The sequence below is a fragment of the Rhinopithecus bieti genome, unplaced genomic scaffold, assembly GCF_001698545.2.
Source record: "Rhinopithecus bieti isolate Rb0 unplaced genomic scaffold, ASM169854v2 scaffold_10017, whole genome shotgun sequence".
Classification (NCBI taxonomy): Eukaryota; Metazoa; Chordata; class Mammalia; order Primates; family Cercopithecidae; genus Rhinopithecus; species Rhinopithecus bieti.
Genome location: NW_016806314.1, coordinates 274242 through 301339, shown reverse-complemented (window position 1 = coordinate 301339; position 27098 = coordinate 274242). Strand labels below are relative to the sequence as shown.

Sequence of the window (27098 nt, the reverse complement as noted above, 5' to 3'; positions counted from 1 at the left end):
GTATAGTAGTAATTTCTCTCCTTTTCTTTATAGTTTTATTACCTATATATCTATTTCTAAACCAATATTTATCAGCCCTTTTTATTTCTATTATCAACCCTTAGGAGCCTTTTCAGAAATTTTCTCCTATTCAGTCCTTTGTAAAATTGTAATACCACAGATAGTCTATTTATGTAATGTTATGTATATCTATGCTTTTATAGAGAGAGTACATAAAGCTTACTTTTTTAGTTCAATGCAAGGTTACAAATGACTGAAAACGTTTCAGTTAAAAGTTAAATCAGAATTTTAAAGACTTGGTATTTAAGTTAATCTTATAATTTTATCTGCTTTTAATTTTAATTATATAAACTGTGATGTATCAAATTACATACACAAATTCCACTTATATAAATACACAATAGCAATGCAATTAAATTGTCAAAATTATTCAAAATTGGTGTTTTCCAGCAAAATAAAACAATTTAAAAAATTAATTTCCTAAAATGTTAACTTTTTTTTTTTTTTGATACAGTGTCTCACTTTATCACTCAGGCTAGAATGCAGTGCCACAATCACTGCCCACTGTGGCCTCAAACTGCCGGGTTCAGGCAATCCTCCTGCCTCAACCTCCGAAGTAGCTGAGACTAGAGATGCGCACTACTATTTTTTTTTTTAATCTTTAAATTTTTTGTAGAGACAGGGTCTCCCTACATTGCTCAGGCTTAATAAATTTTTAACTTTTGCTTGCAATAGGTCACTTTTAACTTAACTACCTGCTAGATATACTGGGGCATTTTTTTTCTTTTCAATACTTGGTATGATTAATGATGGGTTGGATAATTTCTGTTGACTTAAATAATGAAACTAATTTTATTTAATTATGTCACCCAGACTGGAGTGTGTAGTGGCACATCATGGCTCACTGGAGCCTTGACCTCCCCAGGCTCAGGTGATCCTCCCACCTCAGCATCCCAAGTAGCTAAGGCTACAGGCATGCACCATCATGCCCTGCTAATTTTTTCCCCCCCACCATGTTACCCAGGCTGGTCTCCAGCTCCTGGGCTCAAGTAATCCACCTGCCTTGGCCTTCCAAAGTGCTGGGATTATAGGCATGAGTCACCATGCCCAGCCTACTAACATTCTTAAAAGATATTTTTATTTAGTATACAATTTGTGATTCTAGTTATTAGTTGGTAGTTATTTTTCTTCAGAGCACTGAGGTTAAGTAGTCATCTGTAAGTGTAACTCATCTTCCTTTGAAGAAAATTTTCTCGTTTATCTGGCAAAAATTTTCTATATTTCTTCTAATGTATCCTTTTGGAAGTTATTAGACTTTAATCTCTGATTTGATGTCTTACAACAAGTTCTGAAAATTTTCCAGTGATCAACCCTTCAAATGTTGTCTCTACTTCAATTTTCTCTCTCCTCCTTCTAGGACTCCAAGTAAAATATATGGGATATTTTCATTCTATCATCTATGCCTTATATTCTTTGTATTTTTAATTTTGTGCTATATGCTATATTTGGGTTATATATGTTCTTTATGCTATATTTGGGTTAATTCCTTCTGGTTTATCTTCTGGCTTACTAATTCTATCTTCAACTCTATTTACTCTTAAACTTGTCCATTACATTTTCAATTTTTCATCATAGTACAGTTCCAGATGTATCTTTTCATTTTACAAATCTCCTAGGTCATATTTGACAGTTTCTTTTTCCTTGCAAGTATATTCAAATTTGTCCTTTATTTCTTTTTTCTTTTTTTTTTTTTGAGATGGAGTCTCACTCTGTCACCCAGGCTGGAGTGCAGTGGCACTATCTTGGCTCACTGCAACCTCCGCCTCCCAGGTTCAAGTGATTCTCCTGCCTCACAGCCTCCTGAGTAGCTGGGGCTACAGGCGCCCACCACCGGACCCAGCTAATTTTTGTATTTTTAGTAGATATGGGGTTTCACCATATTAGCCAGGCTGGTTTCAAACTCCTGACCTCGGGTGATCCACCCGCCTCGGCCTCCCAAAGTACTGAGATTACAGGCAATGAGCCACCGCGTCTGGCCTTTATTTCTTAAAAAATAGAAAGTATAATTATTTTAGAAATTGTGTGTAACTATGCCAATACTTGAGATGTCTAAGAACCTGTTTGTGTTATCTGTTCTCAATTGTGTTGTATTATTTTCCTGAGTACCTGCTTATTTTTGACTAAATGTTGGTTATTTTACTTGAAAAAATATTTGTAACAATTTAGGGCCTAGGAGGAAGGCATCTTCCTTTTGAGAGGGCTTATGTTTGCTTCTCCCAGACTCCTGGGAACACTACCAGCTCTGGCCCATGAAGCCACAATCAAGACTTCGGGTTCCCTATAATACTTAGGCACTTGGAATCTAGGCTATAACTACTCAGGATGCCTCATCCATTTCCACAAGCTGAAGGTGAAGATTCTGCATTCCCAGCTTATAATGGGGAGGGTCTCCTGTTAGAAGTGGACATCCTAAGCTTTGGTATTTGTCACTTTTACCATGAAATACTGATAAAATAAAGTTCAAATTTACTGAAAAGAGAAGATGCCGCCATGGTAAAGACGGCTTCCATGCTCACTTACTGGAGTAAAATTTTAGTCATTTCCTCAGCTGTTTAAATATTTAAATGATCCAAGATACTTATAAACAATGTGGCCTGTGTGAGGGAATCAGATTTTGCTAACCTACTAAAAACAGGTACTTAATCCGTGTTATATAAGAGCATATTACACATGTATAAAGGCTTTTCATTCCTTATACATTGTAGAAGTATAATATTACAGCATTTATTATAGTATTTGCATCCTATAATGCTCTACTTATGGCAAAAATTTATGATTCGATATTCTCATTAATTTATCCTATTAATGCAGCGGCTTTCTTCTTATTAATTGGGTGCCTTTCTTTTTAAATAAAAATAAATGTGTAAAGTGATATTCTTAGATGCTGAAGCAGTCCTTGTACAAAATATATTCAGAACAATTCTTTAAAAGGAAACAAAATAAACTTCTTAATTACATTTTATATCAAATTTCATAATCTCTGAGATGGCCAGAATGTATTCATATCATACATACTATTTGCCTATCCTTTTTTCCAATAAAATCAGTTATTTTCCTTCTTTATATATGGACATAGCTAAATATAAAGTTGTAAAAATTCAACTTGTCTTCTGCTTAAGATTTCTTCACACATACAAAGACCTGTTTGGATTTTGTAAAACTTAAGAGCTGAAAACTCTGTAACAAGAGCAAAGATGCAGTTTTCTTCAGAGTTATATAGTTAAAGTCTCCTCTGAAGGTATTGCTGATCCTGTCTAAATTTATAGGAAAGATCATCTCAGGCACCATTTGCATTGCCTTCACTAATTTATCTTTCTTTTTTTTTTTTTTTTTTTTTTTTTTTTTGAGACAGGGTCTTGGTCCATCACCCAGGCTGGAGTGCAGTGGTGCGATCTCAGCTCACTGCAACCTCTGTCTCCCAGGTTCAAGCAATTCTCGTGCCTCAGCCTCCCAAGCAGCTGGGATTACACACCTGCGCCACCACACCCAGCTAATTTTTGTATTTTTAGTAGAGATGGGGTTTCACCATGTTAGCCAGGCTGGTCTCGAATTCCTGGGCTCAAGTGATCTGCACACCTTGGCCTCCCAAAGTGCTGAACTATAGGCATCAGGCTGCAGTCAGCCAAGATCACACCACTGCACTCTAGTCTGGGCAACGGAGTGAGACTCTGTCTTCCAAAAAAACAAAAATAGTGGCATATGCTTCCAATTTACAGAAATATGTCCAAAAGATTTTTCCAGATCAAATTAATCTCTTAAGAAAAGAGATAATTTCTTTTTACCTTTTTTATTTTGTTTTTGAGCAGAGTCCCACTCTGTCACTCAGGCTGGAGCGTTATGGCACGATCGCAGCTCATTGCAACCTCCACCTCCTGGGTTCAAGCGATTCTCCTGTCTCAGTCTCCTAAGTAGCTGGGATTACATGCACATGCGACCAAGCCCAGCTAATTTTTGTATTTTTAGTAGAGACGGGGTTTCAACGTGTTGGCCAGGCTGGTCTCGAACTCCTGACCTCAAGTTATGCCCTCGCCTCGGCCCCCAAAAGTGCTGGGATTACAGGTGTGAGCCACTGCACCAGGCTAATTTTTTTTTAAATATTAGATCTCTGCCATGTTTTAAAATTTTTTTTGGTCATTTATCGTATGATTTTATGGTAATTTTTGCTATAAAGGAACTGCATTAATTCATTTAACAAATCTGAGTATCTACCAAATTCTTGATTTGCAGATGTATCAACAAAAAATAGCCAAAAATTCCTACTCTGAAGGAACTTACATTATACTAGACAAATGCGAAGTTTATTTCTTTTTTTTTTTTTAACATTTCAATCTTGCATATATCTAGAATTAGGTATAATTTGTTTCTACTTTTCTACTTTCTTCCAGTGTAGACTTTGGTTTGCAACCATATAATCTCAGACTTCTACTATTGTACTGACAAACTTTCTAGAAAACAATTTTGCAATGAATTTTGAAAGCTTAAAGAAAAAAACAAGTCTTAAAAATATATTTGCAAATATATTCAGCAATTTCACTTCTTAGAACTTAATAGAAATAATTAAGGATATTCACAGAGATCAGGATAGTCATCACACCATTACAGAATTAGAAAACTGGAAACAACTCAACTGTCCAATCACATGTAACTGGTTAAACACCTTATGGTACTTCTGTACAATGTAAATAACATATAATCACTAAAAATCATGTTTTATAAATTATATAAGTTAAAATGATATACCTTGTTTAAAATTAATTATAGGCCGGGCGTGGTGGCTCACGCCTGTAATCCCAGCACTTTGGGAGGCCGAGGTGGGTGGATCACGAGGTCAAGAGATCTAGACCATCCTGGCCAACACGGTGAAACCCCGTCTCTACTAAAAATATAAAAATTAGCTGGGCGTGGTGGTGCATGCCTGTAGTCCCAACTACTCGGGAGGCTGAGGCAAGAGAATTGCTTGAACCTGGGAGGCATAGGTTTCAGTGAGCCAAGATCGCGCCACTGCACTCATGCCTGGTGACAGAGCAAGACTCCGTCTCAAAAACAAACAAACAAACAAACAAACAAAAAATTAATTATAAAAGGGTATGAACAATATGATCAGTATACGTTAAAAAATATAGATGGGTCTATACCAAGACATCAATGGTGGTTATCTCTAGATTGTAAAATTAGAGGCAATCTTATCCTTTTTTTGCTTCTCTGTTTCTCCATATTTTCTACTAAATTCTGTTTTTTAAATGGCTGGGCAAAGTGGCTCACACCTGTAATCCCAGCACTTTGAGAGGCTGAGGCAGGAGGATTACTTGAGGCCAGGAGTTTGAAACCAGCCTGGGCAATACAGTGAGACCCCCAATTCTACAAAAAATTTGAAAATTAACTGGGGGTGGTGGCACATTCAGCCCAGGAGACTGAGGTTGCACTAAGCCATGCATTCATGCAATTGATGGCCAGTCGTACCATTGCACTCCAGCCTAGGCAGCACAGCAAGACCATCTCTTTAAAAATATATATATATATAATAATGAGTCAATAGAGAATACATTATTCATAAAATTAACAAAACCCAAAAGGTGTTGAGTTTTATTTTAATTTTTAATACAAAGACTATGTATAATAGAACAAGAGTCAAAGTGTATTTAATAGTTTAACAGCTTTTTTCTCCAAATAAAGCTTTGTCACCCAGACTGGAGTGCAGTGGTGTGAATGTAGCTCACTACAGCCTTGAATTCCTGGACCCAAGCAATCCTTCCACCTCAGCCTCCTGAGTAGCAAGGACTACAGGCACTCATCATGATGCTTGGTTAATTTTTTTTTACTTATTTTTGTAAAGACAAGTTCTCACTATTTTGCCCAGGCTGGTCTCAAACTCCTGGCTTTAAGCGATCCTTCTATCTCAGCCTCCCAAAGTACTTGAGTTACAGGCATGAGTCACCATGCCTGGTCCAAGTAAAGTATTGTGACAATTCTACAGTACAAGAATACTCTATTTACATTTGCAAAGTGTCATTAGATCATTAAAATTAAAATATATTTAGAGTTAGTTACCTGTCAAGGGCTTCCTTGAAGTACTTCCTCTGGACATCAAACTGAAAGACTGTGCGTTCACAATCAGTTGAGGCATTATCACTACCCCCGTGCTTCTTCAGGAAGGCATCAAACCCATTCTCATCTGGATATTTCAAACTACCCATGAATACCACTAAATGGAAAGAACACAAAGTCACACAACACAAAGATATAGACAATATTTTTATCATGTATGAACTTTCTTATATGCAAAGAAAACTGAAAGAAAATAGATCAACACATCAAATGGTTATGTCTGAATTTTTTTTTTTTTCTTTGAGACAGAGTCTCACTCTGTTGCCCAGGATGGAGCACAGTGATGCAATCTTGGCTCACTGCAACCTCTGCCTCCTGGGTTCAAGTGATTCTTGTGCCTCAGCCTCCCAAGTAGCTGGGATTACAGGCATGTACCACCATGCCTGGCTAATTTTTGTATTTTTAGTAGACATGGGGTTTCACCAGGTTGGCCAGGCTGGTCTCCAACTCCTGACCTCAAGTGACCCGCCCACCTCGGCCTCCCAAAGTGCTGGGATTACAGGTGTGAGCCCCTACACCCGATACTAAATAATACTTTCTTAATTACATTTGTTTTTGTAACTTTCTATAATGCTCGTGTTACTTTTATACTAAAAAAAAATATTTCATCTTTAAAGAAAGACAAACATAAAATTTATAAAGAGATCTAAAAGAGATTTAAATCTAAATAGGTTAAATGCATCTTTTATTAATTAGATTAAAATTCAAACAAATCCACAAACATGTATGCAGATTAACTGCTACTGCTTTTACAACTTAATCTCTTTAATTAAATTTAAGGAGATTAAAATTTAAGCACAAACATATGCAGATTAATTGCTACTATAAAAATTCACAAAGTAAGAAGTATACCCTCAAATACTTTAGAAAACCAGACCATTAAAAAATGAGTAATTTAAAATAAATATTTGTAAAATAAAAATAAATATTTGTAACTATATAACATCCACATAGGGCTTTTTTGTTTGTTTTTGAGCTGGAGTCTCACTCCGTCACCCAGGCTGGAGTGCAATGGCGCGATCTCGGCTCACTACAACCTCCGCCTCTTGGGTTCAAGTGATTCTCCTGCCTCAGCCTCCAGAGTGGCTGGAATTATAGGTGTGCGCCATCATGCCCAGCTAACGTTTGCGTTTTTGTAGAGATGGGGTTTCACCATGTTGGCCAGGTTGGTCTCAAACTCCTGACCTCAGGTGATCCACCTGCCTTGGCTTCCCAAAGTGCTGGGATTACAGGAGTGAGTCACCATGCCTGGCCCCACATAGGTTTTATTTAGGCACATTCCAAATTAAATGAAAAGTTTCCATTGTTTTGTTTTTATATTAATCATGCCTTTTGAATTTCTAGTTTTTTTTTTTTTTTTTTGAGACGGAGTCTCGCTCTATCACCCAAGCTGGAGTACAATGGCACAACCTCAGCTCACTGCAACTTCCACCTCCCAGGTTTAAGCAATTCTCTTGCCTCAGACTCCCGAGTAGCTGGGATTACAGGCGCATGGCACCACGCCCGACTAATTTTTGTATTTTTAGTAGAGACGGGGTTTCACCATGTTGGCCAGGCTGGTCTCGAACTCCTGACTTCAAGTGATCCACCCACCTCAGCCTCCCAAAGTGCTGGGATTACAGGTGTGAGCCACCTCACCCAGGGAATTCCCGTAGTTCTGATGCTTTGGCTGGGGGCCTTGCTAACCCTGGAAGGGACTGCCCTCCCCAGGACTGGCCATTTCCTAGAAAATGGCAATCATCTCCTGATCTGTTGGCCTTAACACAGCTCAACAATAGTGACATCTACAGTTTAAAAGTTTTCTATGTGGTTTTATTCTAATTTTCAATATAAGTACACTCAGATTAAGTTTTCCCCATGATATTCATAAATCAAGGATTTTTTCTTAGCCTTTTCTCTTGCTAAATATATCCTACTTCTGCCAAATCAATTACGAATCTCTGATATCAATTCATATAAGTTCAGAGGTGGAAAAAAAACCACACACTAGGGAATGATATTTTACAAATTCTTACTGTGCTCCAAAAAGTGTGCCAGCCCCGGCAGGTCATCTGGATCAGCAAAACTCCCAACTCCAACACAAAGAGCCGCTGCAGACTGGAGTAATTAGAACACATACAAATAGTTGAGTCAACCCTAAAGGAATAATATTCACATCTTATCTTAAGGATTCATTTGAAGATGGATGCTTTCCAATAGGAGTAACAAAATTCTTTCCCTGAGAATCAGGAGGAGCAGCAAAGTGAAACTCACCAGAACTGTGTCAGTTTCACCCTGCTGCTCCTCCGCTTGCCATCCTGCCAAATGCTGAACAGGTGCAGACCTAAGGAAAAAAAGCAGAAACAGACAGAAAAAAAGGGAAGAGGGACTGGACAGCCCACCCAAATACCACTTCACGTCAGCATTTCAGAATTCTGAACCAAGTTTTTTCCCTGAATTATTAGATTTTGGAAATCTGAGGAAATAACATATCTAGGTAGATATCTCTGAAGGTCTCTAAGCAATTAAAAGCTTTTGTGTTGACTCAGTTACTAGATGTGAAACCTCTCAACATGTAACTCAGAAAATTTTGTTAAGATAGAATAAGATAACATTTTAGGAAAACATCTAACAAAAATAGTAAGTGATAAAAAAGATAAAATCGGTAGCTATTAAAAAATATAACTAAATGTTAAAAAGGCTTTTTAGTTCTTCACTTCTAATTGAAGATATATAGCATACATTACTTATCAGTATATATTCTCCCAATACTTTGGGAAAATCAGAGTTTTTAACAAAATTGATGGCCAAGAGGTACACCAAATTGCACTTAAAATTATTGTTTTTGTTTGTTTTGTTTTGTTTATTAAGACAGGGTATTGCTACGAGGCCCAGGCTGGTCTCAAACTCCTGGACTCAAACAATCCTCCCACCCCAGCCCCTCAAAGTGCTGGGATTATAGGCATGAGCCACTACACCCAAACTATTGGGGCATAATTACAGTAAGTTAAAAGCCAAAAAAAAGGAGAAAAAAACAGTCAATTTGAATCCTTGAAGACAGAAAGGTGAATTATTAACTTTCCCAAATTTGTTTTCTTCAAACTTTGAAAATGTCAATTTTACAGGGCTAACATATTTGGTAAAACAGATTGTTTTGATAAAGTTACCCTCTTAAAAAAAGAGCTTTTCAAAAATAGCATGTACCTGGCATAAAGTCTAGCCATGTTTCAGAAAATGAAAGTGTGTTTTCAGAAGAACCAAACAGCCTCACTTGATACTATAAACCCCACTTTGAAGACTTAGGCACATAAACTCAGTTAAAACATTGGGGAATATCCAGTTCTCCAAACCACAATCTAACCTGTTCTGTGATGTTTTAATAGGTGCCTAACCTGCTTTCAGCTCCAACTACCCCATAAAGATTTCTTGTCTTGACCAGCAGGGTTGAAGACATTTTTGAATAAGTTGACTTAAACCACAGTCTATCAGTCAGCTTTGACCACAGCAAAAACAGGCTCTGCAATTGCTAGAAGAGAAGAAAGCATACGAGAAGTGATCCTACTCTCCAGAAAAAATGCATACCTGAAGAAATGCAGACTGAGAACTGAATAAGAAAGCCCGAACAAATCTGAATTCAACCTATATTATATTGAAATTTCAATCTTTTTAATTAATCAAACTTTTAAAAAAATGCGCGAAGAACAAAGGCGTTTGGAAGAGGAAAATGGAGAGGGATAACAAAAGATGCCTCAGAAAACTAGGTTAACTTCTTAATTAGGTAAATGTTATCCAAAAAACGATCAAATATTTTCTTCTCACTTCCTTTATTAATATTTATTAATATTTACCTTAAACAAGGTTCACAAATTTTCAAATAAAATTAGATTATAAAACCACTCTTAAGCCACCTCTTACCAAGGCTAATCTACTTTATTTCCTTTTCTCAGAAAGTTATTCAACAAATACAAACATTTACCACTTACGATCATGGGATGTTTCCTTTCACTAGTGAACCCATTGCTTCTGAATCAAAACAATTCGATCTCATCTTCAAACTACTTAGGTTCCACTGTCCCAGTAGGATAATCCGTAAAATTAGCGGTCAGTATCTTATAAGGATTATATCACACTGAGTTCTCAGAAAAGAAAGGTAGCATCTAAGCCATTTTAAAAATGATCACTAGACACCGACCCTGCTGCTAGAAAAGATCAACTTAGAATTTGATCTACTTAGGCAAAACAAAAAGGGGTACCAAAAAGGCTGAACACACATGTTCATTTGTCAGAGGTGATCACAATTGCTGTATAAATCTAAAGTATGCTATAATGTCTTGACATTTAAAATGCCTGTCAAAACAATTTTTACTTGTTGTAAAATGCTTTGTCAGTTAACAGGAAATATAAAGAAGTTGGATCATGGGAAAAGCTACTTATAGATAGATGGAAAGATACAGAAAAAATATATGGATAAGAAGGATTCAGTTAAGAAGTTATAACATGGTCAAGCTTAGAGCTAAAATGGGCCTCAGAATTTTATATTCTTGTTTATGGTCAGGCTTAGAGCTAAAATGGGCCTCAGAATTTTATATTCTTGTTTTAAAACTGAGAAGAAAAAAAAGAAAATGAAAACACCTAAAATCATGCAGAAAGACAGGAACAGAGCCAGAATTAGAACCCAGGTTTCCTGACTGTCAGTGTTCTTTTCATTTTGTGACTTTTATAATTTCTTCCTTTCTATTAATGCTCTATTTGGAATTATGAGATCTATTTTAAGTTAAAAGTGAATCTATTAATTTCCAATCTGTTCATAGAGACCTTAGCATACAGACTATCAAGTGACATATATAGATACCTTTTCCCCCCAGTGTTTTGGTGTTCATCTCTACAGTTTTCCAAGTTAAAACTATTTAATACTTGGTCTATCATGCTATCCAAAAACAGGATCACTAATAATCTGAGTAGTAAACAGCAAAAGCTTCTTAAAATATGACTCAATCCAACAACTTAGTAAAAAACTGGTACAACTCCCTTTTAAAAAATATAATTTTTTCCAAGATGAATGACTATTAAATCATATCTACTACTTATACCTCAACTCTTCCCATCTTTAAGGGTGACCGCTTTTCTTCTTTTTCTTTTTTTTTTTTTTTGAGACTTTTTTTGAAACAAAGTCTCACTCTATCAGCCAGGGTGGAGTGCAGTGCTATAATCAAGGCTCATTGCAACCTCAGCCTCCCTGGGCTCAGGTGATCCTCCCGTCTTCAGCCTCTCAAGTAGCAGGACCACAGGTATGCGACGCCACATCCAACTAATTTTTTTTTTTTTAATGGTTTAGAGAGACAGTGTTTCACCACATTACCTAGCCTAGTCTCAGAACTCCTGGACTCAAGTGATCTGCCCATCTCGGCCTTTTTGTATGCAGACTGTACCATGTTGAATATATTATCAACATTCAAGAAACTAGCTTTAACCAACTTTTGCTGGTCAATTCCACTGTAATGGCTCCAAAAATTATCCTCTGGGTACTCCCTACTATGAAAATGGAGGTATTCTTATTAAGAAATTCTCCCTATCAAGCCCTATTTATCTATCCACTGATTGTTGTTACATATTAAATAAGCTTAACTGCCCAGTTTCTATTTCAACTCTTCCAAAGTACTTATTTGTCCAGACCTTTGCTTTCCCATATAAAGAGCTAAACCAAACTCAATTATCTATATAGAAACTACCCACACAATAACTCTTAGAGCCCTAGGCCCATGTAAAGATTTCACACTAGCCCCATTCTTTTCTTCTTCTTTTTCCGGTCTCACCAAGGGTAACATACTCTTATTTCTCTAATCCACGCTAGGAATTCTACAGCTCCTCATCTACCAGTATTTGTTTTTAAAACATATAATGTATACAAATACACATAAATTCAAATACTTCTGAGTGTTGCTTACCTCTGAGAGATACAGCTATGGGTGATTTTTATATTTTTGTTTTCTTTATATTCCATTAGTTTATATAATGAGCATTTATTACTTTTATAATTGGAGCAAAATGTTTTCAAAATGTAATCCTGATACAGAATAGACCTTTACTGAAGACCAAAAGATAAGTATATACTTCCTTTTTGCCATTAAGAAATAAAGCTTGAGTTTAGAAGTTATCCCAAAGAATTCCCAAATTAGAAGAAAACAGACATGACTCGCACCTGTTTTTCAGTAGTTTTTTTTCTAGCTTCTGCCCTCTCTTCTAATTCTTCCAATTCATTATCTTCAGTATCAAGATCATCATCATGTTCATCATCAAACTCATCTTCATCATCAAAACCCTCTTCATCATCATCTTCTATTTCAGCTCCAGAATCTTCGTCATCATCTTCGTCTTCTTCCTCCACCTCCTCTTCTTCTTCATCATCTGTTGTATTTCCTGTTTTACCTTCCATATTACTTAGGTCTGAAATCAAAAGTGCCTGCAAGCCATTCTGTAATTTGATGTATCTGGGAAAAAAACACACACACACACACACACACATTTTGATTCAGCTGTTCTTTACGCCAATACAAGTAATCAGCTTAGCAGAATTAAAAAAAAAATCCAAGTACAAGTACACACACACACACACAGAACTAACACTATTTGTAAACTAATAAAATTGGTTGCTCTGGAGAGGGAACCCCAAAAGCTAATCCATTTTTGAACTGGAGGGAAATGAAGGTAAGAACACTTCATAATATATGCTGTTTGTATTTTTACATTTTGAACTACATAAATATACCTATTCAAAAAACACATTTTAGTAGTTAAAGATATACAACTCACCACTCGGCCTCCCTTATTTCTCATTTTGTAAGTATTTAAACATTCTATCATATCAGAAGGCTTAGCCTAAGATAAATGTATCCCTCAATATACAGAGCAGTCATGTCAGCTTAATATTAAAGCAAAATCACACAAAATTAAACTGTTGATTTTCTTTTCTATAAAATATTTGCTATATCAGTCTCCAAAGCTGCCTTTATGAACTAAAAGCGGTTACATCTCTATGAAAATGAAATCCCCCACAGACTGGTAGCCCCACAGGAAGATTATTCTGCTTCTTTTTGAGACAGTTTGCTTTACTGCCCAGGCTGATCTTAAACTCTTGAGCTCAAGCAATTCACCTCAGCCTCCTGAGTGGCTGGGATTACAGGCATGTGCCACCATGTCAAGCTCCCGATTCTTATCTGCAAAACTATTGTGCCCAGTTTGATGACTAGGTATCTATTACAGACCACTCCCATCTTCCCCCCCGCCCTTTTTTTTTTTTTTTTGAGACAAGGTCTCACTCTGTTGTGTAGGCTACAGTGCAGTGGCATGATCTCAGCTCACTGCAGCCTCGACCACCTGGGCTCAGGCAATCCTCCCACCTCAGTCTCCGGAGTAGCTGGGATCACAGGCACAGGCCACCATACCTGGCTAATTTTTGTATTTTTTTAGACAGTGTTTTGCCATACTACTGAAGCTGGTCTTGAACTCCTGGGCTCAAGCAATCCACCCACCTCAGCCCCGCAAAGTGCTAGGACTACAGGCATGAGCCACCGCATCCAGCCCCATTTATACTAATTTTTTCATGTATTTACTCAATAAGCATTTATTTAACACCTTTTACATATCAGATACCATGCTGCGTTAAGGATAAAAAGGGTAAAAACAAAATTCCTCACCATCAGGCATTGACTGTCTAATAATGAGATGATACAGTACAATACAGAATGACAGAGACAAATACAGAATGTAAGAAAGACAGAAGCAGTCAGGGAAGGCGTCTAAGACAAGGTACACTTAAGTAAATCCTTGAAGATAAAAAGTCAAGCAAAAACTAAGAATAACATGCAAAGAAAGACAAGGAAGAGAACCTCTGGCCTAAGATGGAAAATTGAACACTGGGATTTATCTACTTTCCATATAAAATAATCACATTTAGAGCTCAGGAGTTCAAGACCAGCAGGCAATGTAACAAAACCTCGTTTCTACAAAAAATATAAAACAATTAACCAGGCATGGTGGCATGTGCCTGTAGTCCCATCTACTTAGGAGGCTGAGGTAGGAGGATGACTTGAGCCCAGGAGGTCCAGGCTGCAGTGAGCCCAGATCGGGCCACTTCCAGTCTGGGTGAAAAATGAGACCCTGTCTCAAAAAATAATAAATAAATAAATAATAAAAAATAATCACATTTAAGTGATAGAAAAAAAGTTATTTTTTTTTTTTTTTTGGTTTGTGAGAATAAAATCATGATAGACAGAAAACAGGAAAGGACACTGTTAGCAGATCGCAAATTTTAGAAATCATTAGAAGACGTGTAAATTTGATCAGATTAATGGAGAAAACAGCAGAGAAAACCACAGACCTATAAACATGTATTTAGATACTGGTTCTTCCCAGGAAACCCTAGAAAATTCTAAGCTTCAGATCACTAAATAAGAGCAAAGAGAGCCTCAAGGCAATAAGCTCAATTACTTAAACCAGAAGCAATCCAAGTCTACTGACAGCAGAATAAAAAAACTGTGGTATATTCATATAATGAAAATTTTCTTCACAGTAGAATATTGTAACACAGGGAAATACAGAATTCAGCAACAAACTACAACAGTGGTTAATCTTAAAACATGAGTGAAAAAAGCAACTCACGAAAAAATACTGTATGAGTACCATTGATCTAATGCCAAAAAACAAGCGAAAGTAAACGGTGTATTATTTAGGTATACATATATATATATATGTGATAAAACTTTTTTAAAGCAAAGGAATGATAAACACAAAATGCAAAAGAGGGCGGGGCACAGTGGCTTGCGCCTGTAATCCCCGCACTTTGGGTAGCCAAGGCAGGCAGATTGCTGGAGTCTGGGAGTTCAAGATCGGCCTGGGCAACATGGCAAAACCCCATCTCTACAAAAAATACAAAATTAGCTAGGCATGGTGCATCTATGGTTCCAGCTACTCCAGAGCTGAGATGGGAGGATGGCTTGAGCCCGGGAGGTGGAAGTTGCAGTGAGCCAAGTTCATGCCACTGCACTCCAGCCTGGGCAACAAAGCAAAACCTGTTTCAAAAAAAAAAAAAAAGCAAAATACTTGTTGGGGTGGGAGGGCAGGGCAACATGTAAGGATACAGAGGGATTAAAATGTTCGAGACCACCAGAAGTAGATCCTAGTTCTTAAATTGAGTAGTTTTGGATTTGTCATTCACCACTTCCAAAGAAGCTGTAAAGGCCTTCATTCTATAATAACTTGGCTAGTCAGGCCACGTACTTCTGTGCCAAACAGTCAACTATAGGAGACAGCAATATGCCACCTCAAAATATGCCTCCTTGGCATAAGGATTGTTGAACTGAAGGCAATTAAAAAGCAGATGCGGGAAAGCTCTCTGCCCTCCACTTGCCTAAAAGCAGGACATAAATTTACCCCAAAGACAAGAAAGGTTAAAAAAAAAAAAAAACAACCCATCCCCTTTCTACCGTGGAAGAACACAAGTTAACCACCAAATACAACTTTACATCTGTATTGGTCTGGATACGACACCAAACGAATCCACATTAACAAGTTTACTAATTATGCTTTGCCTGCCATTATTTACCTTTCTACAAGTTGCTGCCCCTACAGACTCAAAGTCCTTTTTCGTTGTCTTGACACTTTTCTAAACATTTACAGTTCTTTGTTGAAGATACTATATAAGCTGGAATTAAAAGCCAACTCATTCTCTGAGTATCTCCCATATATTTATGAATTATATATGTTAACAAACTTGTATTTGTTTTTCTTTTGCTAATCTTTTGTTAGAGAGGGCCATTCCAAATAATAACTTACGAGGGTTGAAAAAAAAATTATTTTCCTCCCTTACACAACCCAAGCGCAGGACAAGTTAAAATCCAAGAGCTGTTTTCCAAGAATATGAACAATCTGTCCAGAAATAAATTCTAAGATGAATCTCAGAGACACAGAATCATAAAGAGGCAGAATTTGAGGTAGTCCCAATATCTATATCAGATATCAACTCAGGTTGGAGGGGGGAAAAAAAAAGCCAGGGAAGGGGAACTTTACTTGGTCTTTGTAAAGTCCATTTTTTTCCAGCTTAAATTTTCATAAATAAAAGAACAGAAAAAAATCTAAAAATCTACTATCAAAATAATCCTATGCATTCTACTTTCAAAATAAATCACAATTCTGATAACGTCTCATCAACTCCACAGCTATTTCCATAGTGCATGTTGTCGTCTTGTCTAATCTCCTCCTAACTCTGTTTCCATTTTCACCTCAATAACCTGGCTACACCCGCCTCCACCACCACCATCTACTCCCCCTCCCCCTCCACACACCTCAAGTCAATTCTCAGCAGGCTAAGTAAAGCAAATGAGCCCTGCTATGTATGGGCTGAAATGTGTTCCCCCAAAATTCCTATGTTGAATCCCTAAACCCTAATACCTCAGGGTGTGATTGTATTTAGAGACAGGGCCTTTAAAGAGGTAATTAAGTTAAACATCTGGCCTCTAGAGTAGGTCCAAATCCAATCTGAATGGTACCCTTAAAAAAATGAAGAAATTTGGAAACACAATGGTACAACAGATACGTGTGCACAAAGAGAAAAGACCATGTGAGGAGATACCAAGGAGAATGCCAACCACAAGCCAGAAAGGCCTCAGAAGAAATCAAATAGGGCCGAAGTGGACGGATCATGAGGTCAGGAGATCAAGATCATCCTGGCCAACGTGGTGAAATCCCATCTCTACTAAAAATACAAAAAAATTAGCCGGGTATGGCAGCATATGCCTGTAATCTCAGCTACTCGGGAGGGTGAGGCAGGAGAATCGCTTGAACCCAGGAGGCGAAGGCTGCAGTGAGCCGAGATTGTGCCACTGCACTCCAGCCTGGGCGACAGAGCAAGACTCCATCTCAAAGAAAGAAAGAAAGAAAGAAAGAAACCAAATAGGCGGACAGCTTAATCTTGAACTTCTAGACCCCATAGCTGTTATTTAAGCTACTCTTTCTTTGATATTTTGTTATGGCAGCCTTAGCAAACTAATACAAGGCTATTTCCCTTTTCAAAATTCATCATTGGCTTCCCATCATACTTAAAATCCAAAATCCTTACCATGGCCTATACAATGCTCAATATAATCTCATTCCCCTTTACCTCTCCAACCTTCTTTCTCACTACTCTTCTTTCACTCTGTTTGCTCTGACCAAATGACTTTATTGTTGTTTCCTAAACACTGCCAACGGACTCTCAGTCCAAAGCCTTTGTGCTTGCTGTTCTTTTGGTCTTAGGGGCTCTTGACCCAGATAAAGTATTTGCCCGTCTGCTCTACCTCTTTCAAGTCTTTCATGAAATGTCCCCTTTTGACCCGGGCGCAGTGGCTCACACTTGTAATCCCGGCACTTTGGAAGGCCGAGGTGGGCAGATCACTTGAGATCAGGAGTTCAAGACCAGCCTGGCCAACAATGGCGAAACCCCGACTCTACTAAGAATACAAATATTAGCCTGGTGTGGTGGTGGGAGCCTGCAGTCCCAGCTACTCAGGAGGCTGAGGTGGGAGAATCACTTGAACCTGGGAGGCTGAGGTTGCAGTGAGCCAGGATTGCACCACTGCACTCCAGCCTGGGCAACAGAGCAAGACTGTCTCAAAAAAAAAAAAAAAAAAAAAAAAAAAAAGAAAGAAAGAAGAAAGAAAGAAGGAAGGAAGGAAGGAAGGAAGGAAGGAAGGAAAGAAAGAAAAGAAAAGAAATGTCCCCTTTTCAGAAATGCCTTCTCTGACCACACTATCTAAAATAGCTCTTTCGCCCATTTCTATTCTTTTATCCTGCTTTAACCTCCTTCGCACCATTTATCATTACTTGATTTTATTTTCTGCCTGCAACATTAGAACGTTATCTCTGAGGACAGAGCTTTTCTTTCCTTCACATCTATATCCTGGGACAACACCAGGCATATATATACCAAACATTTAAGAAACAGATGTTGAATAAACAAAAGAATGTTAATGCCTGGAGGGGACCTGATACATAGTAGGTACTTAATGAAACAAAATATGAGACAAAATCTAACACCCAGTTTAAAAAAAATGAAAGCTATGTGTATGACATGTATACATTAAATGCATATAAAGGTACAACAATAGAACTAAAAGTATGCAAACCAAATGTAATGGTAATGTATATCTGGGGAAAGGAGAAAAAGTAAAGAGAGGTACAAACATCTTTTACACTTTATAATTCTTTTTTTTTTTTTTTTTCAGACCAAGTCTCACTCTGTCGCTCAGCCTGGAGTGCAGTGGCGCGGTCTCGGCTCACTGCAACCGCCACTTCCCAGGTTCAAAGTGATTCTCCTGCCTTAGGCTCCCAAGTAGCTGGGACTACAGGCACGCACCACCACACTTGGTTAATTTTTGTATTTTTAATACAGACGGGGTTTTCACCATGTTGGCCAGGCTGGTCTCGAATTCCTGACCTCAAGTGATCCACCGCGCCCAGCTGACACTTTATAATTCTTAAACTTTTTCAATCTTTTGTAATTAAAAAATTCATTTATGATTTGTACAATAAAAATGATTTTGCAAAAATACAAATCTCACTCCTTAGCAAATTAAGTACACATAAAGTCCTTAGCTTTATGGAGGATCACTTCTATAAATCAACATCAAATCCATTTTAAGACAGTCATGAACAAAATGTCCTTTATCATCACTACTATTCAATATTGTATTGGAGGTCCTAATAAATGAAAAAATATGCAAAATGTACATAAATAAAAAATAATTATGAGGTACAAATATTGAAAGCTAAAACAAATCATTACAAAACATATTATTACCTGGAACAAGCAAGAGAATTACCAAAACAAAACCTAAAACTATTACTACTAAACAGAGTTCAGCAAAGTAGCCAAAATCAAAGAACTATAAACAAAAATCAGTAGCTTTCCTATACATCAAAGGTAAGTAAGATTTTTTTTAAATTCCTTTGGCCAAAGCAATATAAACTATAAAATGCATAAATATACCTAGTAACAATAGCTCACATTTTAAATGTATTAACTTAAATGTCTTAACCCAGTTAATCTTCACAATAATCCTAATGAGTTGTTACTCCCACTTTATGGATAAGGAAACTGAAGCACAAAAAAAGGTCTGTTATTTGCCCAACCTTATCGTGGCTTAGCAGGGACTAGTCAGTCCCTAAGTAGCATGACACTAGAACACATTCTTTTCAATACCACTAAACACAGCCAACATTAAGAAAACTAGAAAACTTTACAGGTGAAATAAAAGACCTCACTAAACAGTCATACTATATTACTGGGTGGCAACATCCAATGTTATAAAGATACCAATTCTTCCTCCAAGTTAATCTATAAATTCAAGGCAATTCCCATAAAAAAAACCCCAACAAGGGCCGGGGGCGGTGGCTCACGCCTGTAATCCCAGCACTTTGGGAGGCCAAGACGGGCGGATCACGAGGTGAGGAGATCCAGACCATCCTGGCTAACACAGTGAAACCCTGTCTCTACTAAAAATAAAAAAATTAAAAAATAGCCAGGCGTGGTGGTGGGCGCCTATAGTACCAGCAACATGGAAGGCTGAGGCAGAAGAATGGCCTGAACCTGGGAGGCGGAGCTTGCAGTGAGTCGAGATAACGCCATTGCACTCCAGCCTGGGCAACCGAGCGAGACTCCGTCTAAAAATAAATAAATAAATAAATAAATAAAACCCAACAAGATTTATTGTGGAACTTGACATACTGATTCTAAAATTCATGTGGACCAAAACCCACAAAAATGTCAAGAACATTTTGAAAAGGATGGTCGGGCGCGGTGGCTCACGCCTGTAATCCCAGCACTTTGGGAGGCCGAGGCGGGCGAATCACGAGCTCAGGAGATCGAGACCATCCTGGCTAACACGGGGAAACCCCGTCTCTACTAAAATTACAAAAAAATTAGCCAGGCATGGTGGCGGGCGCCTGTAGTCCCAGCTACGCAGGAGGCTGCGGCAGAAGAATGGCGTGAACCTGGAAGGCAGAGCTTGCAATGAGCCGAGATCGCATCACTGCACTCTAGCTTGGGCAACAAAGTGAGACTCCATCTCAAAAAAAAAAGAAAGAAAGAAAGAAAACGAAGAACAAGGGGAAGGAACTGCCTTACCAGGTATAAAAATACAGACTTTAGGCTGGGCGTAGTGGCCCACACCTGTAATCCCAGCACTTTGGGAGGCTGAGACAGGCATATCGCTTGAGCCCAGGAGTTCATGATCAGCCTGCCCAACACGGCAAAACCCTGTCTCTACTAAAAATACAAAAATTAGCCAGGCGTGGTCGTGCATGCCTGTAATCCCAACTACTCTGGAGGCTGAGGCACAAGAATCACTTGAACCCAGGAAGCAGAGGTTTCAGTGAGCCAAGATTACACCACTGCACTCCAGCCTGGGCAACAGAGCAAGACTCTATCTCAAAAACAAACAAAAAAAAACTTAATAAATAAAAATACAGACTTTTAAGGTGACTGAAATGAAGCTGAGCTACTAACAGGTACACCAACAGATCAATGAAAGATAATAGGTTCTAAAAACAGAGCAGTGTATATAATACTGTATATAATACTGTTACAATACCATTTACTACCACAACTCAACAAATGATGCTGAAACAATAGGCTATTCATTTAGTGAGGAAAAAATAGCCATGTCTACCTTACCTTCAACACTTATAAATTTCAGATTACTTAGAGCTGAAACAGAACAGGGACACCTCTTAAGGGCCTGTGGGCCCCTAAGCATAGAAATAAAAGAAAATCTTGAGTTCTTTCAAGGGGAATCTCTGGCACCTAGCTAGCCTTGGAAAGTAAACATACAACTTGATAAGCAAGTAATAGTAACTTTAAAATAGCCAAGGAAGTTAGAGTCATGAGAAAGTTTGCCTCCCTACAGAAACTAAAGATAACATCTCAACATCTGTCTCTTCAGTTGTTTTTCAGAAACCTGCAAAAGGATCTGCGGGCACACAGACTTCAGATAAGGAGGAACTGGGAACTGAACTCGTCTGCTATCCTGATAAATTTACCCCTGCCTTTAAAAACTATTACCTGCAAATCATCCGGGAGGTCAGAATTTAAGGGTTAGTCACCTGGTCCTCCTTGCTTGACACCCTGTAAATAAACACCATGCCTTCCTTCTTACCACTGCAAAATCTTAGTGTGGATATCCGGTCTTACTGCACTGGGTGAGCTGACTCCGGTTTGGTTCTCTAGACATTGGCAACCAAAAAGGGACAAAAGTCTGGAGTGGGTGCCTCATCTGTAGCACATATGCCCCTGGCCGCAGCCACCCTTGGGCCCAATCCAGCAGCTGCCTGAATTATTTTATTCAGGGACAGATCCGTGTATTTGGCGGGCAATCAGACACCGTTGGCCTGTGGTGCTCTACTTTCACAGCATTAGTAACAAATCACCTGAGAAGACGTCTTTTGGTAAGTGGTGGGTTCATGGGTGATAGCCCCATAGTATTTTTCCTTTCAGCAGGAAATCTGGCCTTGCTTCAGCAAATCTGGGCTCTACTTCATCAGAATGCATTTGGTGGGAGATACCCCAAAGATGAAGACTGAAACCTTGAAAACTTGCAATTTGATTGTGATTTGCTTGCTTGAAAATCTATTTAATACTTAACAGCTGGCCAAGGCATTAAAGGTTTGTCACCTAGGTTTTGTGACAAACTTTTAATGCCTTGGCCAGGGTTTTGCTTCATTTGAGAAACACAAGTTCTATTTCCTTTGTAGCCCATTAGGGTGTATTCTGCAGAATTGGGCCATTTTTAGATTAGGGTCTAAGAAAAAAAAAAAAGATTTTTTTTTTATTGCAGTAGTGCTTGGCGCACAATTTTTTTTTTTTTTTTTTTTTTTTTGAGACGGAGTCCCTCCCCCTGTCGCCCGGGGGCCTTTGGAGTGCAGGTGGCCCAGTTCTCCGCCTCATGCACTCCACCTCCGAGGTTTATGCTATTTGTGCCTTCAGCTCCGAGTAGCTGGGACTACAGGCGCCCGGCCACCGCTCGCCCGGGCCTAGTTTTTTTGTATTTTTAGGTAGAGACGGGGTTTCCCCGTGTTAGCCAGGATGGTCTCGAATCTCCTGACTCGTGATCTGCCCTTGTCTTCGACCTCCCAAAGTGCGGGTTACATTACAGGCTTTGAGCCACCACGCCCGGCCGGCCACAATATTCTTTAGACTTCAGAAGAAAGCCTGAAAAGGGGAATCTTTAAACTGGACCCATAAATTTTAAAATAATCTCGGGCATCTCTCTAAACAATTGATTTTACGAAAAAATATATTTTCTAAACAAATTTTACAAAAGACACTTAATAGTGTCGTGACTAGCCTTGAGAATTCACTTGACTAAATTAAAGAACAAATATCTCACCTAAAACAAGGTTAAAATCCATTGCAAGCTCAAAACTGCCTGCTTTAGATCCCCTCCAGGAACAGCAGTGGTAAAGCACTGAGGCTCCCTGGGTTGAATTCCCAGCCAGGGAACACATCAGTTTTTGGTTTGATATTTGTGTGACTTTTGCCATTTATCATTCCTTTTTCCTTCTATGGGCAGCTTTTGATTTCCTGTCCTCCATCTGTGCGGGGGGCAGCCTACAGGTTTTTTGGTATGTTTTTTGGTACAGGTTTTGTGTGTGGATGATCAGCTGAGAAACTGAAGCTCTAGAGAATATGGTCAAACAGAAATATAGTCTGTACTCCATTTATGGCTGACAAAATTTTCCTTTCTTTAAGCTGTCTTTGGGGCAGCTCTGAATCTTGTGAAAACTGCTTTCCACCTCTTTCGAGACCTCATGTGTCCTTGTTGAAGTCATAACCCTGGCTAAGCCTTCTTAGTTTCATGGGGGAGAGTATCTTTGGGGTGATAAAGAGTTCAAAAGCCAGAAATATCAACTGTTCGTCCCAGCTAAAAATCTGATAGTAAGAGATTTGAAAGGATATTTTTTTAAGAACTCTATAGTGAAAAGTCTAATTAAAACTAATATTTAGGCCATATTTGTGTGTGTATGTGTATATAACTATATATACAACTATGTATATAAAGTTATATAACTGTATAACTCTATATACATAATTATATATAACATATATATGAGGCCTTAAAACTAGTTTATATAGTTTTTATATATATAGTTTTATAGCTTAAACTACATATATAGTTTTTTATAGTTTTATATATTTTTTTTATAGTTTTACATGGTTTATAGTCTTTTATGTGAGCCTCCGCACCTGGCCACTTTTCTTATTTTCTCTGTCTACTACTGGCTTAGCAAATTCTATGTGCTGCCCTGGGGTCTTAAATACTCCAGGTGATCACACTGAACTATAAATATAATTGCCTTTTTGTTATGCTTCCTTGCGGACTTTCATCCTCCCAAATTAAAAGGGCAATTTTATAATTAGAATTTCTCAGACGTTGACAAGACAGGTAATCTAAAGATATGTCATCCGACCCAGTTAATAGAACAATAATACTCAAGTTCCTTCAACTGTCATATTCTGAGGGCCCCTTTCAGAATATTACATAAAAGAATTCCTGGCCAAGCACGTTGGTTCATGCCTGTAATCCCAGCACTTTGGGAGGCTGAGATGGGTGGATCACAGTGTCAGGAGTTTGAGACCAGCCTAACCAACATGGTGAAGCCCCGTCTCTACTAAAAATACAAAAAAATTAGCCAAACGTGGTGGCGTGGGCCTGTAAACTCAGCTACTCAGGAGGCTGAAGCAGGAGAATTGCTTGAACCCAGGAGGTGGAGGTTGCAGTGAGCCAAGACATGACACTCCAGCCTGGGTGACAGAGGGAGACTGTTTCAAAAAATATATATATATTATATAAAAGAATTCCTTTATTTTGGAAGTCCCTTCACTCGAAGCTATCTCAAACAAATTTGCCAGAAATCATGAGACTCTGCCTCTATATAAAAGGCTTACTTGATTTTGCCTCTTGAGGAGCAACAGCCCTACTCCCTCCTTAGAAGCCTTCTCTCTAAACATGTCAGAAGTCCCATATCTTAGCTCCAAGCAAATTAACTCATTTAAAGTAAACAAGTCTACATATTCACTTTGGGATCCACAAATCTATTCTTGCCCAGGTACTAAAAAGATGGAGGTGGGTTATTTCTTTGGATGGACTTTGTTACTTCGGTGGGGAGTGGCGTCCTATGAGGTGAGCACATGATTAGAAATCTCTCCCTTACTTTAGGAATTCTTGCTAAGGGAACTTCAGCCAGCAATAGCTGCCTAGCAGAAAAGAATTAATTCATTGGCTCAGGTATCTTAAGATAATAGGATAGCTTTACATTACATCTTAGCCAAGCAGGGAGGAGTGGGGGTATGGTTGTAAATACCACATGCTATACTTATATAAATGAATCTGCTGAGGTAGAAACTCATCTAAGATAAATTAGAGAACAAGTCACTTGGTAACAACAGGTCTCCCTGTTGGTCCCTAAGGACTGGTTTTCTTCTTTATTTTATTGGATTCCTCATGGAATACAATTCATGTTTTCTGGATTGCTGAAGTTACACATATCAATCTTGCTAATTTTTCTTGTGCTTTATATCATAACCAAATGTGTGTTAAAATGTAATAAGGCAGTGACTAATACAAATAAAGACAGTTCAGCACCATGGTGCCATGCCTGGGACTCATGGATACCTTGAATTCTGTGCTAGAAACTTACTGTCTTCGGCCGGAGGGCAGTGGCTCATGCCTATAATCCCAGCACTTTGGGAGGCCGAGCCGGGCAGATCACAAGGTCGTGAGTTCAAGACCAGCCTGGCCAATATGATGAAACTCCGTCTCTACTAAAAATACAAAAAACAGCCAGGCGTGTTGGTGCACACCTGTAGTCCCAGTTACTCGGGAGGCTAAGGCAGAAGAATCGCTTGAACCCAGGAGGCGGAGGTTGCAGTGAGCTGAGAACATGCTACTGCACTCCAGCCTGGGTGACAGAGCAAGACACCATCTCAAAATAAAAATAAAAATAAAAAAAAGAAACGTACTATCCTCATATCCTAGTCCCCAATCTTTGCCCCAATTCAACAGGAAGTAGGCAGAACAGTCTGTACCCCAGTACCCCACAGGATTGACAGGTGACAAAAGATGGGGAATTGAGATGATGCAGGACCCCAAGCATAGAAAAAAGGAAAATCTTGAGTTATTTCAAGGGAAACTTCAGGCACCTAGCTAGTCCTGAAAAATAAATGTGCAACTTGATAAACAAGCAGGTAATAGTAACAATAGCCAAGCTGGCCCAGCATGATGGCTGACACCAGTAATCCCAACTCTTTGGGAGGCCAAGGTGGGAGGATCACTTGAGGCCAGGAGTTCAAGACCAGTCTGGGCAACATAGCGAGACCCCCATCTCTAACAACAACAACAAAAATAGCCAAGGAAATTAAGAGTCACAAGAATGTTTGCTTCCCTATATAAACTAAACATCTTAACATGTCTCCAGTTGTTTTTCAGAAACCTGGGCCCATACCAAAAGGATCTGCCAGCACAGCAGCCTCATATATAGAGGAACTGGGGACTGAACTCTGACTCTCCTTTGTTCTAAATTTCTTTCTGAGGGGCCTGGGGAAGGTTATACCCACAAACCAGTGCTAACATTCTTTTCTGCTGATCTCAAATTTTTAGACAAAGCTTTGCCTCCTTAAAGGAAAGGAGGCAAATCAGAAAATCTTCTACTATACCTATGAGCTATATATCACTTCTTCAAGATATCCCACCCTTTTAGGCCAAAATCAATGTGTAACCCCCATGTATGGTTTATGATTTTGCCTGTAACTTCTGCTATCCAGAAATTTACCCCTGCCTTTAAAAACCCTTACCTGCAAATCATCAGGGAGGTCAGGATTTAAGCATTAGCTACCTGGTCCTCTTTGCATAGCATCCTGAAAATAAATGCCTTTCTTTCTACTGCTGCAAAACCTCAGTGTGTTTATGTCCTTATTGTGCCAGGCGAGCAGACCCAAGTTCAGTTCTATAACAGAGCTAAAAGGAGAGAATGTTTTTATTTAAGAAAAAAAAATTGGTATATTTGGGTGAAGAAAATTTGTACCAAACAAGATAAAAAATCCAGACCCTTATAAAGAAAAAAATGAAAAGATTTCACTGTATACTAATTTTAAGCTTTTATAAAACAATATCATAAACAAAATCAAATAGCAAACTGCATACTGGGAAGAAAAACTAATAACATATAAGAGTTCCTCCAAATCATTAAGAGAAAAAAAATAAGTTAAAACTATGTACTATACAGCCTGACCAACATGGCAAAACCCTGTCTCTACAAAAAATACAAAAAATAAAAGTAGCTGGGTATGGTGATGCAAGCCTGTAATCCCAGCTACTCAGGTGTCTGAAGCTGGAGAATCGCTTGAGCCAGGGAGGAAGAGGTTGCAGTGAGCCAAGATTGCGCCATGGCACTTCAGCACGGGCGACAGATGGGGACCCTGTCTCAAAAATAATAATAATAATAATATATACTACACACATTACAAGAATACAAGATGTCAAATAAAATGATGCGCAATCTCACTAGAAATCAAAGATAATCAACTTAAATCAATGAAATATTTTTCATCCAACAAATTAACTAAACAAAAAATAAAAACAACTGCTATCCAGTGCTGATAAGTAGACAGATTATTCTCACACATTTCTGATGAATCTCAAATGGTATCACATTCTTGTAGGGAAATACAGCCATTTTTATTTTTAATGTAAACTCTGAATACTTTCAATGCAGTAATTTCATTTCTAGGTGTTTGTTTTGGAAAAACTCTCGAACTGTTTTCTTTTCTCTCATACTACTACAATGGTCATCAACCGAAGTCTTCTGTGACCAAATGCGTGCTAATTCTTTTTTTTTTTTTTTTTTTTTTTTTTTTTTTTTTTTTT

The 27098-nt window shown here is 38.3% G+C and overlaps 1 protein-coding gene across 4 annotated transcripts in view; it reads right to left on the bottom strand.

The window, feature by feature from the left end:
- Window positions 1–27098, bottom strand: part of NRDC (nardilysin convertase) — a 96891-nt gene that overhangs the window by 40580 nt on the left and 29213 nt on the right. For 2 of the 4 annotated variants that reach the window (XM_017875414.1, XM_017875417.1), the window contains exons 2-6: window positions 12344–12632; window positions 9537–9670; window positions 8419–8488; window positions 8181–8262; window positions 6109–6262 (exon numbers count right to left, since the gene is read on the bottom strand). In XM_017875414.1, coding sequence (XP_017730903.1) covers window positions 6109–6262; window positions 8181–8262; window positions 8419–8488; window positions 9537–9670; window positions 12344–12632 — 729 coding nt within the window. The remainder of the gene's footprint in view (window positions 1–6108; window positions 6263–8180; window positions 8263–8418; window positions 8489–9536; window positions 9671–12343; window positions 12633–27098) is intronic. The other 2 variants (XM_017875415.1, XM_017875418.1) reach the window with 1 other exon arrangement.